The sequence below is a fragment of the Bactrocera neohumeralis genome, chromosome 4, assembly GCF_024586455.1.
Source record: "Bactrocera neohumeralis isolate Rockhampton chromosome 4, APGP_CSIRO_Bneo_wtdbg2-racon-allhic-juicebox.fasta_v2, whole genome shotgun sequence".
Taxonomy (NCBI): domain Eukaryota; kingdom Metazoa; phylum Arthropoda; class Insecta; order Diptera; family Tephritidae; genus Bactrocera; species Bactrocera neohumeralis.
In genome coordinates this window covers 42,191,633-42,204,877 of record NC_065921.1, presented here as the reverse complement: position 1 = coordinate 42,204,877, position 13,245 = coordinate 42,191,633, and the positions used below count along the sequence as shown (strand labels likewise).

General features: G+C 30.1%; 1 protein-coding gene across 5 annotated transcripts in view; it reads right to left on the bottom strand.

Annotated features, from left to right (window-relative positions):
* Positions 1–43: 43 nt before the first annotated feature.
* The window catches only part of LOC126755888 (protein quiver), a 41,887-nt gene continuing 28,685 nt past the window's right edge, over positions 44–13,245 (bottom strand). For all 5 annotated transcript variants that reach the window (XM_050468613.1, XM_050468609.1, XM_050468611.1 and 2 more), the window contains 2 exons: positions 11,281–11,427; positions 44–11,040 (listed from right to left, as the gene is read on the bottom strand). In XM_050468613.1, coding sequence (XP_050324570.1) covers positions 10,457–11,040; positions 11,281–11,427 — 731 coding nt within the window. In that variant the 3' untranslated portion in view covers positions 44–10,456. The remainder of the gene's footprint in view (positions 11,041–11,280; positions 11,428–13,245) is intronic.

Sequence of the window (13,245 nt, the reverse complement as noted above, 5' to 3'; positions counted from 1 at the left end):
TCTTACAGGTTCATTGAAATCCATACTCAAAACACGAACAAACATTATTTTAACAATATTTTTATTGCATCTGATACTACACTGCCGTCTGTTTTGGACACAAAACATTTATAGAAGTGATTTTTTCCGTTAATATTATTAACAATATGTGTATGTGATACATACATGTGTAATCAATATTTCTGAGACTAATTTTATTTGTCTCAGAACAACATTTGTTGCTTACACTTATAATGCAGGTTTAATGCGTTATTTTTTTTGTGTTTTATGTGGCATTAACTTTGCTTAAGAGTGCTTTCAATTACACATAAGTATATATTTTAGATATATTGACGCTACTAAATTTTTTGCATGTGAGGAATTTACTGTTGTGATTTCTTATTTGCGTTAAGGCTTAGTAATTACTTTCATGGTACGTTTATTTCTATGTTTATTAAACCTTTTTATTTTAAAATTTATTTGTCTTTTTCAATATGCAAATATTTTTTTTATTTATATTTTTATAAGCTATTACTAATGCATAGCAAATGTTTAAAACTTTTTCGTCTAATATTTAATGTGGTGTTCATTTATACTATTAATAACAAGTTTTCAAAAATTATGTTTAATGTCGCTGATGATAAAAATATAATGATTTTGATACTGGAAGTCTCAAAATAGCCTACTTTAAATGGAATCTTAAAGATATTGCAGTTTGTTTACAGATTTCCAGCATTTTACAACAACAACAACTTTTCCATTTCCAAAACTTGACTTTAAGAAAAAAATATTTTTTAAGCCTGTTGTTATTTTTGTTCTTGTGCCGAACTAAAAGTAATTGTTTTCAATAATTAGAAGCGTGGAAATATTTTGTTTGATAAATATATTTTTGTATTGAAAACTTCTTCGTAATTGCAAAACAAAGCGGGTGTTATAGTTTTTAGTTCGAACGTTGTTATATGCATTTTTATTTTTTATATTTTAGTGCTATAAACTGCATTTTTTAATATAGCAGTTATATGTTATAACGTTTTTGAAAATATATATTTTTTTATATTTCTAAGATTTGAAAGCTTTTCTCATAAGTAAAGTGGTTTTGATAACTTCAAAATATCAAAGTTAAAGTGAAAGTGAAAGCTTTGGCTTACGAATTTTTAAGTTTGAAAAAGAGGCAAGGAAGTCCCGTTGAAACTGTTTGTATAAGTAAAGTTATTGAGAAAGCTTTGAAATATCAATATTAAAGCGAAAGCTTTGTCTCATGAATTCGTAAGTTCGAAAAAAGAATGAAGGCTTGAAAGCTTGAAAGCTCCGTTTCAAAATTTCAAATAGCTCGAAAGTTTAAATTTAATTCTTTCATATCGTGTTTTTTGTATAATTTATCTTAATAATTTAAAATTAATGCATTATTGATTGGCTTTCAATTTTTTTATATTTTATTTACACTTTATGGGTCGCGTTAAATAAATAAATATTTTGGTACGGAAACTTTTTTATGAAATTTAGTAACTTTTGCTACAGATTGTATTTTAAAAAAAAGTATATATAATAACAGTAATAACAACCATTAAATCAATTGCTTATTTCTTAATCTAAAGTTAAATAATTTTTGTTAAATTTTATTAAATTGAAGAGCTCAGTATTATTTATTAAGCATTTATAACGCTTTTAAATTTAAGCGTTTGAAACAAATAATTATAAAAATAGTTTTTTTTTTGGAATTAAGCCTGTTGTTATTTTTTATTTTTACCCAGTAAAGGAGAAATTATAAAAATTGTTAAGCTTTATAATTTTATTTGATTATAATAACTTAACGCAATTTAAATTTCAATTCTCTAATCTCTTTCACGTCATGAAAGCTTTGCTCTGTGGAGCTATATTTAAAAAAAAAAAACAAATAAAATATTCTAAAGCTTTAACATTTTTGATTACAACAGCTTAATTCAATATAAATTTAAATTCTAAAAAACTCCCTCATGTCACGAAAGCTTTTCTGAGCTTTTGAAAATACATAAAATTGTTTAAGTTTAAATATTTTTTTTAATTCAACAACATATGTGATAAAGTTTTAATGCTATTAAAATTCGTTTCACGCCGTAAAAGCTCTGTTGAGCTTTTGAAAAAAACATAAAATTTTTCAGGTTTTAACATATTTTAAATACAACATAATTCTATTTAAATTCTATTAAAATTTGTTTCACGTCGTTTGTTCTGTAGAGCTTTCATTTGCTATATTTTGGAAAAAGAGATAAAATATTTTAAAGCTCTAACATTTTTTTTAATAAAACAACATAATTCAATTTAAACTTAAATTCTAAAAAAACTGTTTCACGTAGCGAAAGCTTTGCGGAGCTTTTGAAAAAACATAAACTTTTTTTGGTCTTAACACTTTTTTAAATACAATAACATAATTAAATTTAATTCTATTAAAATATATTTCACGTCGTAAGAGCTTCATTCTGTGGAGCTTTCATTTGCTGAGCTTTTCGCTGTCGGCTTAAAAGCTGCTGCTTGTTGTTGCTGTTGTTGTGTGTGTTTTGCGCTGGCGTGCGGGGCAACTCGGCTGTTGTTCTGGTGTTAATGCGATTTTTTGGGTTAACGTTGAAAGCTCATAAAAGTAAACTTGAATTCTTAATTTTAAGCATGTGTTGATTTGTACAAATGTGGTTATTCATATGGGATTGTATATGTGGTATATGTAAGTGTGTGTGATTTAGCATATGTGTTTGTGTATCTGGTCTTCTTGTGTGTGTGTGAGCTTAAAAGTTTAGCGTCGAAGCTTTCAACGGCTAAGCAGCAAGTTAAAATATTTCTGCTTTGAAGCGCATTTTTAAAGATTTCTTTAGCTTTGTTTTGCAGCTGTTTTGTCGTGGCATTCGTAGCTAAGTTAAGTTTGCTTCTTATAAGCGTATATTTTTATATATTTATTGTATATTATGTAGCATATAGTAGTAGTAGTTAAAAGTATATATGTACATACATATACGCTGTTGTTGGTTGGTTGGTTTGCACATGGTTGCGATGGTGGTACATGATGAAAAAATTTAAGTCAGACCATTGGCATCGTATGTGAAAAAGCACTTTTCTTCTTTTTCTTCGCTTTCAGTGATCTTTTCTTTAGTTTTTCGTTTTGTGTTGACTTTATTGAAATATTTATTGCTTGTTTCTCTCTCAAAGCGCAAATTGCAAAATTTTTCAATTTTTATTTTTTCGTTACGCTTGAATTGAAAAATGTGCACGAAAGTATTTTTTCTCTCGCTTGCTAGCGACGTTTGGTCGCGGAGAGGCAAGGGAGAGAAGAAACGCTTCCAACACATTTTTGTCACTTTCATTTGAATTTTTCATTGACTGATTGTTTATTATATTATATTTTTAATTATTGTAAACAAATTAACCAATTCAATGTAATTAAGAAAAAAAAAATATTATTTAATTTTTTAATAAATATTTTTCGTTCTTCTTTCGCTGTTTTAGATGAATTTTGAATGAAATTTGTAAAAAGTATGTATTTTGAAATATAAAATGGTTTGGTTTAAAATTGTGGCACGAGTGAGAGAAACAAAGCGAGACAGTTACTTATACAGTTAGATAGACAGAAAGAGAGAGATATACATATATAGAGAGTTATAGAGTGAAAGAGCGAGTTGTTAAAATGTATGAGGAAAGTATGTGTTGCACGTGGTGTATGGAAAAGCTCAATAATATTGAGCAGAATTTTTTTAAGAAACAGAAAATATTTGTTTTTTGTTTTTTCTTTAGCAGAGCGCGTGCGGCAAATTTAAAATGACTTAAAGTGTTAATGGAAACACCTTAAAAAGATAGAAAAGAGAGCGAGCTTGAGTGTGAGAGTAAGTGGGTGTTTCATAAGTTCAGTTGTATGAATGACGTGTGGCCAGCATTAAGGGCGGGCGCACACGCTACTTTAGACAATAACTGAACCGAATTACACGCAACAAATAATAAATAATACTTACATATATGTAAATATGTCTATAATAATGAATTTTTAAAATGTGTGTCACACAATAAATAACAACATTATGTATTATGAGTGTAAATGCTATTGTATTAGCGTGTTGTTAATTGAAAGTAAGAAATGTACAACTCAAGTGACCACAAAGTAAAAGCGTTAATTATGAGTTACATTTATAAAAATATAAAAATTAGCGCAAATACACATAAATAGTTAAACATATAAAGTATTGAGAAAATAATAAGTGTTTGTTTCGAAATCAAAACCACATCTTCTCACATCATTGATGAACGAAAAAACATCATCATTTGCATTACATAAATTTGAAATAATTTTTTAAACCAATATTTCGTATTTATTTCACATTCAATATTAATATTTTGTATCATTTTTTTTTTTGCTTTTGTAATGTAAATCATTGATCATTAACAACAACATCGAAATGTGTTTTTTGTTGTTTTGGAAAAAAATTAGAAGTCAAATATTCAGTGCTTTTTGCATTGTGAGGAATCTATGGTTCGTTCATATCACTTATAAAATAAGTTACGCAATTACGTTTACCATTACAACAACTTGCCAACAAGCTTGCTGTCACCGATAGCTTTTTTCCGATCTAAATTTTTTGGTTATATGTTTCTTAACGACTTTTCTTACTAGCTTTTGCATAAGTACTACGCAATTCAAGCAGCAAATTAGTACAACTAATATTATATTTTTATATTTTTGAAAAAAATAGCAAAACGAGGCGCGCACGCGTGTTCCTAGGCCTATAGTAAAAATTTACTCTTCATAGCACGTAGAGCAGGAGCGTCGGATGGTTGGATACGGGTTGGATGAACGGTTGACTACGTCACTACAATGAAGTACGGGCTGAGTCAGAGTTTGTTTTGGGGATGTTGTTTTTGTTTAGCGTATTCGGGTGTCGCTTGAGAGGAGCTTTGATTGATAGAGGAATTTTTTTGGTAATGTTATGACTGGTTACGAAAGTAGTTGTGAGGATTAGTTTTTAACGGGCATTTATTAGTTATTAATTAGTAGTTTGCGAAAATTCGATTTAATTTCATGCTAAATTTTTCATTAACTGCTACAATTAATTAAACTTTTTGTATTTTGTTAAATTTGTGTAGTAACGAGTTTGGCAGAATTAACGGGATATGTATTAAATATAGAGTTTTTGCCATAAGGATCTTTTCTACGTACAGTGAGGTGCTCAAACATTGCTTAGAAGCAGTGCATTTCAGTAAAAAAAAAAATAAATTAGAGGCAAAAGTATATAATTTACAATATTTAGCGTGTAGTGCGGAAAGAACACAAAATGTTTGTATGTTAGAAAAAAATTTGCGCAACTAATATATACATACATATGTACATGAATACTTAAAAATAAATTTAAATTTTATTTAAAATAATTATTAGGTCTAAATAAATAATTATAAAAAAATTAAAATATTTCATTAATAAATGAGCAAAACATAAATTTTTAGTTAGAAAAAATAATTAAAGTAGAGGAAAAAATACATAATATACAATATTTAGAGAGTACTACGGAAAGAACACACAAAATTTGTGGATGCATACATAAATATATAAAAAATAAATTTAAATTTCATTAAACATTATTTTAAGATTTTTTATTAAAATATTTCATTAACAAATAAGCAAAACAGGCATTTTTAGTGAGGAAATTAAATAATTTCTTTCACTTTGTTATCGATAAATTATTTTTTAATAACACTGTACACCCTGTGTTAAATTGCGATTGGGAATACAAGTTAAACTGTTTAAAGGCGAAATTTGGAGAATAATTTAAATTTGCTGCCAGTGAATATAATGTGATTAATTAATATTTACAGTTAGTGTCTGTAAATAATAAAACGATGAATTCACTAGCTTATTGAGTTTTCTGATGTCTCAGATTAGTAAATCAACGGAAAACAATAATAATACTAGACTGTCTAAACCAAGCAAGCCGAGTGGACGTAAACACAACAGTTGCGTGCTTTATTCTTTATTGTCATCAATTTTTATAAGAGCAAGAATGTGTGCAGAAGCCTTTAGTTAACCAGCTCTTTGAGATTCCCTTGCCAAATTAATAATGTGTGAATGTAATAATTCCTAATGCTCTGCTTCCCCCGACGGGTACTGCGTCGAATACACTCAGAGCTGGAGTGTTTTCATCCATTCGGACGACATGACCTCCACTCCGTTGGTAAGAGCAGGTGGAGAAGGACCTGTTTACACTTGGAATCTCTAATTGACGCCAAACAGTGAAAAGAAAGAACAACTGGCGCGCTGTTGTAAACTCGGCTATAACTAGTAAGCGGTGTCTACGCCAATAAAGAAGAAAAAGAATGTAATAATTTTATATGAAAGGTGTAGTTATTTTCTAACAGTTTTTTCAGTTCTGGTTTTAATCAAATATAAATATAAGTTAAAAGGTTGAAAGCTTAACGCGCGTATTAAATGACAGTCCTTATCAACAAATTTGCTTGGATGCTTCACACTCGCAATTTCAGGTATTATATAACCTCAACTAACTGCACCTGGTAGCAGACACGTTACAGTAAACTACAGAATAATTGTCTCAAAAATGGTCTGAAGTTGTAAGTCAAAATGAAATTAAATATTTTTAATAATTATTTTTTAATAAAAAACTTGAAGAAAAAATACATAAATATAGTAAAAGGTTATCTTTTTCATAAAAAATATTAATATTTACAAGAAATAAATAATTAATGCTTAATTACTGAAATTTAAGTAAAAGGCATTGAATATAAGCAAGTGATCCAATAGCTGCATAAAAACAAAAAAAATCTGTAAATACATACGAAACTCACCATTTTCGAACCGTTCATTTTTCCGTTCAACACTGATGCACTGAAAATCACAGTACAAGACTCGTGGCGTAAATATTCAATGCTACTCAGGCGTGCATGCAGCTTTAAAAGCACAAGCCATACGTAATTAAAATTAATGAAACAGAGAAAAAGCGCTACAAATTACCAAGCAATTTAAAAACTATATCACTAATAGAAAGTTTCAACAAATTTAAAATTTTTTCTGTCGTCAAATATACATGAGTAGCTATTTTTGCACTAAAAGAAATCAAAGAAAATTGAGTTTTCTATCTTTGTGTAAAAAATATATTTTGGATATATTTATTTTTTCTAAATAAATTAAATAATTAATAAATTCGCCAATTGTCTTATCTACTAAGGCTTAAATTATAATAAAATAAATATATGTATGTTTATGTGGGTACAATAGCTTTTTCATAATTTTGACTAATTTTATTAACATTAAGTCTTCAACTGTTTTTTTTTAAATAGCAAATGCTTGATATTCGAACACTGTAAGACTACGTGAATAGAAATACACAAGGTATTTCGAATATTTTGCAGGCACATTTCTATCTTCTAACTAGTATTTGATATTGACTTAGAAATTCATTTCTTGTTAAGTATTTCAATGCTTAAGAGAAGATTATGAGTTGTTTGAATTTTTTCAAAAATCTTTTAGTGCAATATATTTTGTGTCTGGTCACTGGCAAATGTATGACAAAAATGCCACCTCTCTAATTATTTATATTATTTAAAAAATTTGAAGTTCTAGTGAAAATTTCGGAAAACTTTTTTGAAATTTTTCTGCTTTAGAGTTTTAAACAAATTACGTCAAATAACATAAATGTACCATTTAAAACGTATACAGTGCCAACGTTTGAATGTCGACCATGGCGTATGAGTAACTTTCTTCCCTTCCTAACAATCGTTACTTTTTTTTAGTAGAAACGCTTTACAGCTACTTCTGTTGACTTTAGCTTGTGACAATAATTCTTAAAAGTAGTTAAGTGTAGATAAAGGTTGTAAAAGTGATATAAGTATATGTACTTGATTAAGCGTAGTTTCTTATATTGAATCTAAAATATTTCATTATTAATTATAATTAAGATTTTCTTGTAATTTAATTGAAACGATTTAATTTATGTTTATTTTCTTCTCTTACATTTTTATAGGTATTTTTTTTTTAATTTTTTGCATGCTTAATATTAATTTCATGTTTTTGTTTGTGTTGTAGAGTTTTGGTTTTTATAATAAAATATTTAACAATGCTGTGCATGTAATGAAGGAAATTAATAGAAACCAGAAAAAAATCTTTGTTGTATAAATATTCACTAAAAATCATAGAAACTTTTTTGCAAGGAAAGACAGTTATTGGAGTGGTTATAGTTTTTGGTATCATATGCATCCACTTAGTTTGGCTGCCGTGATAGAATATCGATACACTCTTGAAGACCATTAGACTTTGGATCCCATTACTTATCCAGCACAAGCTATGTATATAGACGATTTGTTTTTTCGATCAGCTACAGCCAATTATTTCTAGTCATAAAGCCTTTTAAAAGAAAGCTGACAAGTAGCTTCTAGGACTTTTTGGTCATAGGAATATAAAAACGTCCATTTTCACCCTGTCTAAATTCTAATAATGAGAACTAAATTTTGAATTTTTCAACTAGAAATAATTTTTATCGAATAGTCTTTCAAAATATATATAGAGGAGATATTGAGATTAAAAACTCTTTGGAAATAATGAACGTAAGCAATATTTATTAATAATATTTAGTCTTAGATCTTTCGGACTTCGAGAAAAAAAATCGTATTATCAGTTCCAACTGAAATATGTGATCGGTTGCTTTAGGGTTCGAATGTCTTTTTGGAACTAAATGCCCACACATTTTAAGAAAATATTTCTAAATTATTTTAGGTATGAAAAACATTTTTCATTTACCCTCATTACAAGCACAGAGCTTTCGCTTAATTAAATAAATAAGTGCAGATGTATTACATGCTTTGAAAACTATATTTTTGGAAATAATATTAATAACTGTTTGCTTTAAATTGAAATATAATTTTATTTTTGAAAAATAATTTAACAAAAACGATAAAGGTATTTTCGACAAGCTTCACTAAACGAAAGCTTGCCGCTTTGCACAACTCGCACACAAAGCATAAAATTGCATTGTTGCCACATTTCACTACTAAGTGTATATTTACCGTTTATTCTACGTCTTTGAAGCCAAAAAGCATGCAATGCTTAGAATTTTCTTTTATAAATGATATATTTTTACTTAACTTGCAGGTTACACTAAGTTCTAGTGCTTGCACTAATCACTCACGCTTTTATTTGAATATTTAAAAATATCTATATTTTTTTTACTACTAAGTACTAAGAAAATTAATTAACAATTAAATACTACGTCTTTTTTCTTTGCATTACACAATACATATATGACTACTAAGTAATAAATAAATATTTTTATTGCTAAAAACCCAAAACAAAAAATAAACATAAATTAATAAAGTTCCTTATTGAATTACAATGCTTACTAATTAATACTACAAACATTTTTGAAAATAAAATTTAAAACTAAAACTCACGAGCATTTTGGGAAAAATTAAAAAATAAAAAAAACTAATGCCTAAGTACATAGTTTGTATGTAAGTATTCAATTGAAAACTATGCAGTGTTTTCGAGTTGTCATAATTTAGAGTTAAGAGCAAAATTTCTAGAGAAAAAATAACAAGTGTTTGTGTCTGATCTTTAGAGGGGTGGAGAAAGACTAAAACGAGCGTGGAGCGTAACTAAGTACGTATAATGTATGTATGTATTTATGTACTATGTACGAATATGTATTAATGCAGTAATTACTTATTTATGTAATTATTATAAACAAAGTAATTGTAAATATACAAATACTTGAGTATGTATGTCTTTCTTGGAGACGTGGACGTTGTAAAAAGATGTTTGTTAACACCAACAGCGCATTCCAGGGGAGCAAACGGTTAAGGCAACACAGTTTTCCGATTTCAAACGACCAATGTAAGACAAAGTAAGTAATGTATGTATACATAAAATACTGTTCGGTGCACGCCATTTTCAATGTAAATCGGTAATGCATTACACGCTTTCTAATAACAATTCAGCAGGAGGTGTGCTTCGTATTACTGATGCATTACACTACATTAATTTATGCATTACTATAAATTTTTATAGGCACCATAAACTACTTTATGCATTACCACATATTACTTTATGCATTACCCCAAATTAATATAGGCAATACCATAAATTACTTTATGCATTACCATAAATTACTTTAAGAAATACCAATAATTACTTTTTGCAATACCACAAATTATTTTATGCATTACCAATAATTACTTTATGCATTACCAGAAATTACTTAGGGCATTACTATAAATTACTCATTGCATTACCAGAATTTATTTTAAGCATTACCACAAATTACTTTAGGCAATACCAAACATTGCTTTATGAGCATAACTATTATGCATTACCCTACATTACTTTATACATTACTATACATAACTTTATGCCATCACCCAACGGAATGCACTGTTATACGGGTTTATGTGTGTGTGTGTAGCATTTTTACTTTCAGTTTTTGTAATTTAGTGTGTGCCTTTGGGGGTTACTTGGACCTACACTCTATCTTTCTACGATTTGTGCACATATATTATTTGTTGTTGTTGTTTTGATTGGGCATGCAACATGTTTTAGTTGTTCGGTTGATGGCATGCAACAAAATTTCGGTTTTACACTGAATTTCTCTTGTTCTTGTTGTTGCTGTACATTCATATGACAACGGTGATTTGATATTTGTATTTGTTTTTGTTGTTGATATTGCAGTTGGAGTTGCATTTGACTGGTTGGGGTGTGTTGTGAGAGTTTTGGTTTTGGTTTTTGTTTTTGTTTCTCATACTTTTCTACTGGCTTATGCATATGTTTTTGTTTTTGTTTTTGTTTATGCATTTGCAATAGTCGAGCGAAAAATTGCAATTGCGCACGAATCTGTATTTGATTGAGTAAATATAATATGAATGAGAGCGCTGAGATCATGATGTAATGGTGTGATGAACCATTTTGCAATAAATTTTTACTAGAATTGCACATATCTTCCTCACAAAAGCACATATGTCCATTGCCTGAACTTTCCATCATGCACACATGATCGACCATAAATAAATTTATTTGCAATTGCGACGTACACATACGTCGTACAACTTCGTAGGCTGTCATGCAACAACACAATTGCCGAACGAACGAAGGCGCAGATAGAGAGGTTGGGAGAGAGAGAAAAAGAGAGCGTACATTAATTGGTGTTTGGTAAGTAATTCTAAGTAATCATTATGTAATCAGCTTACAGCTACTGTAGCGCCGCTAAAATACTCATAATAACTGTTATTTTCAAGCATTACTCGTACATTAAAGTCATTATTCGAATATAGAGTCGTTGTTTGTTTGGCACTTACGTGATTTCGAATGCCGCACCATTTTCACACAACAGCCGTTGCAGGTCATCAGCGGTGGTTGATCACGCGGTAGCGCCGTGTAGTTGAAGGGATCCTTGCAGCGTGCATCCGTCCATGAGTCGCATTCATAGCAGTAAATCGAACGAGCTGCGCATGCGCAGTTGGTGATTTGTGGAGAAAAATTTAGTTGCATTAGCAAAGGTTTTGAACAATGTTTCCAAAACAGATTGTGGTTATTTTTTTAATTTTTTATATCAATTTATTTTTACTTTAATGCAGTGCAAAACATTGACATTCGTATTTTGACGTTGCAACAACAACTACGAAAAATTATACACAAATCTACGCCTAAAGCAAAGCAAGCGAAATAAATTTGTACAACCTTTTACAAACTGTGCACAAAAGCTAGGACTTACATTAGGGTGTATGATATACAATATATACACATTTATATGTATATGAGTGCGTAGGTAATATTTGATAAATATCCTTTAATATTTTAGCAACTAAATATATTTACAAATTTATAAAAAACTGCAGCTTAACTCCCCATTATAGTTTGACCACTTTTATTAAGAAGCTTTACGCCCTATATCTTCTCTAGTTTTCTCTCACATTTTTAAATGTCGCATTTTTTTATTTATTAAAGATGGACTGTGGACTGAGTAGGCAATTGAATTGTAACGTCCTCTCTCGACGAACAAACACCAAACTCTATAAGTTAATCATTATTCCCGAAATGAAAAATGACGTCATCTGATGAGACGGCCTAGGAGTGTTCGAGAGAAAGGTTTTATGGTAGAGTGCATCAGGGCGGGAAGTTTAACTATTTAGCCACTTCATTAAATTGACTTAAAGGTTGAAGGTAGAGTTCTCTGTCAAGTGCTCTCCATTACCAAGTGGATGCGGAGAACGACAATACTGATCCCTCCTAGAGCGCGTTCAAAGTTAGACAAAAAAAGTCTGACCTCACTAGTAGTAAGATAATTCATTAAGCTACTTCGATATCAGACTACATAGTTTGGGTGTCTGCAATCGCTGGAAATTGCAAAGTGAATGAACTCGCAGCAAAATGTAACCTCACTCCAATCACATCAGACTGGGTCGGTGATTCACTGGCCTGTTTTATTTTAGCACTGAATCTGTGAACCTTGTTTGAGCTCAGTAAGCGTTAGTTATCAACCAGCACCTGTGCGACAGCTAGATTCTTCTGGCGAAACGTAAGAAGTCTATTGAATTATTTGCTCTTAACAAAGTTCATGTTACCGAAATGATAGGGGTTATCACTGGACACTATCTCGTTGATACTCGCGCGCTGATCTAGACACTTTCTCTTTCACTGACCAACTTTATTGACAATCTTAGAAATTACCTCGGTCGGTGATTCTCTTTAGCTATATGCTATAGGAGTTGATCCGAGCAATTTCTTTGCAGATTATAGATATCTTGTGAAATAAAAAAGTTTTCAGTTGGTATGGCAGCTATATGCTATACTACATTGTGACAAAAAAGGACCCGGAAAGGACTGTCCTTAGGTACTAAGCCGAATATGAGCGCAATATGTCAAGCAGTTTTTTCAAAGCAGCTCCTTATTTCGGTACACCTCAGTAGTGTGTTGCGATTTTTATAAAGGATAAAAATGTCGATCAAAGAATTTGTCTCAAATTTTGTACTTCAACCAAAGGATGGAGTCATGTGTAGAAGTTCACGCAAGTGAGGAAAGTTCTCTGATCGCCATTCACTTGGGAGTGGCCAGAAACGATTCTTTTACATATGACTCAAGCAGCTCACTACTTCCGGTCTTTGACGAAGTATCCTCTGGGTAGCCTAAGAACATCCGTTTGAAGGTGAGCTAAAGTGAGAAGGCGAAATATCCCCTACATAGGGTTGTGCGCTGGATTTGGGACCCGCCACGTAAAAAAACATCCCCAATGAACAGTAACAACCAGCCTCGGATGAGAGACC